This window comes from Lagenorhynchus albirostris, chromosome 9 (genome assembly GCF_949774975.1).
Source record: "Lagenorhynchus albirostris chromosome 9, mLagAlb1.1, whole genome shotgun sequence".
Taxonomy (NCBI): domain Eukaryota; kingdom Metazoa; phylum Chordata; class Mammalia; order Artiodactyla; family Delphinidae; genus Lagenorhynchus; species Lagenorhynchus albirostris.
Genome location: NC_083103.1, coordinates 103,406,737 through 103,412,468, shown reverse-complemented (window position 1 = coordinate 103,412,468; position 5,732 = coordinate 103,406,737). Strand labels below are relative to the sequence as shown.

The 5,732-nt window shown below is 55.2% G+C and overlaps 1 protein-coding gene across 1 annotated transcript; it reads right to left on the bottom strand.

The window, feature by feature from the left end:
• Positions 1-305: 305 nt before the first annotated feature.
• KCNJ5 (potassium inwardly rectifying channel subfamily J member 5) lies at positions 306-4,801 on the bottom strand. The gene is made up of 2 exons (XM_060158011.1): positions 3,865-4,801; positions 306-628 (listed from the first exon to the last, which is right to left on the bottom strand). The coding sequence occupies exons 1-2, from the start codon at positions 4,799-4,801 to the stop codon at positions 306-308; spliced, it is 1,260 nt and encodes a 419-aa protein (XP_060013994.1).
• Positions 4,802-5,732: the final 931 nt, after the last annotated feature.

The window sequence follows — 5,732 nt, the reverse complement described above, 5'->3', positions numbered from 1 at the left end:
GGCCAGTTGGTAGAGAGAGGGGTGTGAGGACAGAGGCCACCTGTGTGTTTCACTGTGGGGCAACCCCTCCTGGCCTGGCCCTTAGCCAGTGTGACAGAGGCCAGGGGAGAAGAGGCAGCACTGCCACGGGGACCCAGGCAAGAGCTGGGAGGTGCCAGGACTGGGTTACTGCTCCTCCCCACAGAGCCTAACGGCTCCTGGCTGACCCCCAGCACACTCAGCTGGTTCACCCCTCCACCCCCAGCCTTGCAGCGTCTGTGCTCATGAGGAGCTAGTAAGGGGAGGTCGCGGGGAGAGTACGGTCCTCACACCGAGCCCCTGGTCTCCCGGGACCCACTCGGACCCTCAGGCTCTTCCTCTCCATCCTGCTCAGCCTCTGCGTCCAGCTCTGCTCCAGCACAGCCTGCTGGCAGTGGGGGACTGGGGAGGAACTGCAGGAGCCGGCCTTCCCGCTTCATTTCTGCCAGCTCCTTGGCACAGCAGCTGGGCGTGTTTGTTTCATAGGTGTCGTGGAAGGTGTTGTAGTCCACCTCATAGAAGCCCTTTTCCAGGGTGAGGACTGGAGTGAATCGGTGGCCCCAGAGCACCTCCGTATCCATGTAGGAGCTCCGTGCTTGGCAAGTCATGCCTGGGTGAACAGAAGGCATGTGTGTTAGGAGTGGCCACAGCTATCCGTCCATCATCCACCCATCTATCCATCCATCTATCACCTATCCATCCAATCACCCACCAATCAGTCATCCATCCATCCCTCCATCCCTCCCTCCATCCATCCATCTATTCACCTATCCATCCAATCACCCACCAGTCATCCATCCATCCCTCCATCCATCCATCCATCCATCCATCATCCATCCATCCCTCCATCCGTCCACCCTGTTTTCCATCCCTCCATCCATCCAATCATTCATCAGGCACTTGTTGAACGTCTGCTTTGTGCTGAGCATGATGCAGATAGAACGCTGAATAAGACACGGTCCTTGCCCTGAAGGAGCTCGAGGGGTGATGGAGGCAGAAAATTAGAAATTAACAATGCAAGATTTTGGAGTTGGTTCCTAGAGATTGGAGTGGATTATTCAGAAATGGACGTGGTTCCTGAAAATGAGTTAAGTTCTAGAAGAGTGAGACAAGAAAAGAGGCAGGAAAAGGGTTTGAACAAAGATAAATTCAGCATGGCTGAACCCAGAGAAACTGACAGGCACTTAGAACACCCAGGGGTTGTTTTGGGTGGATACACATGGGCAGAAGCCTACATGTGCGTACACACGCACACACAAGCTCACAGCATGGCTCCTTGATTGGAGCAGGCTCCGATGTCTCCATTCCCTGTCCGCTCAGCCCTGGCATGCCTGTGTTATTTTTAGGTGCTCGTTCTCTCCAGAGAGGGCAGCTTTGTTTATGGATGAGGATGCCTTTGAGCTCAGGGTCATGGGGAAGCAGCTCTCTGATATTTAATCTTTCGGCCAAGGAAGGTCCTAGCTTGTGCTCTTCAGGGACTGAAGGAGACACCTGCTCCAGCCCCCCAATTTGGACGTTCTCTGGCAGGAGTCTCATACACACCAGACCCAGGGCAGAGGCTGCTCCCCACTCGGTGCTCCGGTGCTGGGCAACTCCAGTGTACTCCACAAGCTGCGGCTCGCAGCCTGTTCTCTGCTCTCAGGGTGCTGCCTGCACCAGGCCTCTCCCCTCGGTCCTTGGACAAGCCCCCCAGCTCAGCAGAGGTGCAGAGACCCAAGCTGGGCACTGACCAGCCTAGACACGGGCCAGGTGTCTCTGGGGCCTCAGGGAAAACAGCAGGACAGGACCTCCCTGGAAGCTTTGGGCCAACCCTCTTGGGGTCTTTCTGCCCTTCTTCTGTCCCATCGCTTGGGAGGGGGCTGCCCCATGGCTGGAAACCTACTTGTGTATCTGGCATCCATGTTCCAATGCACTTGGAAAGGACAGAAACCCCTCTGGGTGGCAGGCACTGCGCTTCCCACATGCTGCTCCAGTTCATCACTTAACCCCCAGTGAGCCTGTGAAGTTTATTAGCCTCTTCTTGCTGACAAGTTGAGCAATCTGCCCAGACTCACAGGCAGGCTGCACAGAGCTGCGCTGGTCAAACCTCGGCCCGAATCACAGCCTGTCCTTGGCTCCATAGGCGTGGCAACCAAGCTCTTAGAGATGCTGAGACCAGAGCCAGTGTGGGTGGGTGGTCTCCTTCTCTTGTCTCCCTGCAGACCCAGGGTCACCCAGGTCATGCGGGCAGAGGAGGTCAGCCAGACGGGGCAGGCCAACCTCAGGACCTGACTTTGAGGCATCGTGAGGGAGAGGCCAGCCGGTGGCAGTGAGGGCGGGGCTGGGGCATGAGGGGCCGTGCTTAGGCACCGCTTTCCTGTTTGTCCCCGCGTCTCTGACCTGACCCCTCCTTTGTGGCCTCCAAGTGGAGCTCTTTTCCCAGAATCTCAGCCCACGTTCTGATCCGAGCCCGGCACCAAGGTCAGGGTGACCCGCGAGCCCCTGGCCCTGTGGGAGGAGGCTCCCTGCATCCCAGCTGTCCTAACCCCAAGGGCTCCCTCGGCTGCCACCATATGCCACGTGGCGAGGCTCGGCCCCCCCGGCAGATGGCTGAGCAGCCCCCTCCGTCCAGGCCTCTGGAGCCAGTTCGCACCCCAGCCGGTTCCACTGGCTCCGACAGGGAGGGTCTGTGGCTGCCCGGTCCGAGTCTCCCACCCGGCACCCAGCTTCTCAGGAGGCCAGGAAGGCTTGTTTGGCCCCTTTGTGCCAGGCCCCCAGCGTTCTGGGGGAGAGTGTGGAGTGGCAGACAAGCTGTAGTCACAGACCTGAGCATGAGCCCTTCCTGTCTGCAGAGATCTGCCACCGCATCTGTAACAGGAGCTTAAGGCCAGCCCTCCAGTGCTGTTGCCGGAGTAGAAAACTATGTATATCCCGAGCCCGGGGGAGATTTCTGCAAGTCATCCTTAGGCTCAGACTCCTTCGTGAGTGGAGAGAAGGGGGCAGGAGAAGGGGAGGAAGCAGAGGTGGGTGCAAGGTTAACGGGGGCTCCTCGGCCCAGGGAATACAGCGGGGACACGGGGTCCCCCAGGCCTTGGGCTCCCCGAGCCCCGCACGGAGCTCGGCCTTGGGAAGCGCTCGGCTGCCCGTGAGTCAGTCGCTGGGCAGGGAGGGGCTGGCTGGACACGTGTGGGTGCGACGCACTGTTTTCTGCACACCTCGTGTTCATGGAGCCCTTTCCACAGGGAAGATGAGGGGCAGCCTGCTCCACAGGCGCCCACAGGGGCCCATAGGTGTCTCTCCCAAAAGAGGATTCTGTGACTTTGGGAACCTTGGGTTTGGGAAATGCTGCACCCTGTCCTCTCCCCAGGAGGTGATTCACACGTAAAAAGACAATGCCAAGTCCTACAGTAAGAAGCCGGTTCACCTTTGTTTAACCGGGAGTTTCCCAAAGGTATTCGCTCACAGAAGTCTCTTTGGGTGACACCACCTCCACGATAGCAGTTAGGTGTAGCCTGTTGGAAACCAGTGCTGGCTTTGGGTCACCTGGCTTTGACCTGCATCCTGGCTCCATGACTTAGGAGCCCTTGCTCCTGGGTAAATAATTTGCCTGTGTCTCTGTTTCCATATCTACAACTGAAGGAAAACTATCTCACTCGCTGAGCTACTGCGAGTTTAGAGTCTAGAATGGGCCCAGACGTTGGGCGCGTTCTGTACACCTTAGCTGCTCTCATCCCTCCATCTTGAGGAACGGTACCCCCCAGATCACCATGCAGGGGTCGGGCGGTTCAGCTGCCGTCTGGAGACTCCACCTTCTGGAGTCCTGGCAGTGGCCTGAGGGGAGGGGCCGAGGAGGAGAAAGCGGCTCACCTGTTGCCTCCACCATCCCTTCCAGGATGACCACGATTTCAAACTCCTCCTGATTCAGCTGGGCCCGCGACATCTCCCAGAAAGGGCTCTTCTCGTTGATCTCGTGAGAGATGATGAGCGGGGACACCAGGAAGAGGCGGTCGTCCCCCGTGTCGAAGCCCACGTTGATGTCGGTCTGGTTCAGCGGGATGAACTCCCCCTCCTTGGTCTGCCGGGACTTGATGAGCTTGGCGCGGATGGAGGCCTCCACGATGTGCGAGTTGCGAAGGTCGCCCACCCTGAACATGAGGCAGAGCTTCTCGTCCCGCAGGGAGATGACGGCGTTGCTGGAGAACATGAGGGTCTCGGCTCTCTTCTTGGGCTGGCTGATCTTGACGAACATGCACCCCACCATGAAGGCGTTGACGATGGAGCCGAGGATGGCCTGGACCAGAAGGAGGATGATGCCCTCCGGACACTTCTCCGTGATCACCCGGAAGCCGTACCCGATGGTGGTCTCGGTCTCGATGGAGAACAGGAAGGCAGACACGAAGCCACTGAGGTTTTCGACACAGGGGATCCACTCTTGGTCCCCGATGTGGTCCAGGTCGCCCCGGATATAAGCAATGAGCCACCAGATGAACCCGAAGAACAGCCAGGTGACGGTGTAGACCATGGTGAAGACGAGCAGGTTGAAGCGCCACTTGAGGTCCACCAGGGTGGTGAAGAGGTCGCTCAGGTAGCGGTAGGTCTCCTGGACGTTGCCGTGGTGGACGTTGCACTTGCCACTCTTCTCCATGTAGCGCTGCCGGGGCTTCTTGCCCTCCGCCAGCAGGCGCGTGCGGTCGGTGGCAATGGGGATATAATCGCGGGCCTGCTTGGGAACCTTCTTAGGGTCCCTGGGAGTGACCCCAATCTCCATATCCTGGTTCATGGCATTCCTAGAATCGCCAGCCATAGCTGGGGTATGCTGAATTAAAGAAGACATCATCAGAAGGCCAATAGGCACAAGAAAAGATGCTCGACATCAGTTAATTATTAGAGAAATGCAAATCAAACTATGAGGTACCACCTCACAGCAGTCAGAACGGCCATCATTAAAAAGTCTACGAATAACAAATGCTGGAGAGGGTGTGGAGGAAAGGGAACCCTCCTACACTGTTGGTGGGAATGTAAGTTGGTGCAGCCACTGTGGAGAACAGTGTGGAGGTTCCTCAAAAAACTAAAAATAGAGCTACCATATGACCCAGCAATCCCATTCCTGGGCATATATCTGCAGAAAACTCTAATTCGAAAAGATACATGCACCCCCAATGTTCATAGCAGCACTATTTACAATAGCCAGGACATGGAAGCAACCTAAATGTCCGTCAACAAATGAATGAATAAAGAAGATGTGGTATATATATACAATGGAACATTACTCAGCCATTCAAAAGAATGAAATAATGTCATTTGCAGCAACATGGTTGGACCTAGAGATTATCATACTAAGGGGGGTAAGTCAGAAAGAGAAAGACAAATACCATATGGTATCACTTGTATGTGGAATCTAAAATACGATACAAATGAACATATCTACCAAACAAAAACAGACTCAAAATATAGAGAACAGATTTGTGGTTGCCAACGGGGAGCAGGTGTTGGGGGGAGGGAAGGAATGGGAGTTTGGGGTTAGTAGATGCAAACTATCATATGCAGAATGGATAAAGAACAAGGTGCTACTGTGCAGCACAGGGAACTATCTTCAATATCCTATGATAAACCATAATGGAAAAGAATATGAACAAGAATATATATATATGTATAACTGAGTCACTTTGATGTACAGAAGAAATTAACACAACATTGTAAATCAACTATATGTCAATAAAAAAAAAATCATCAGT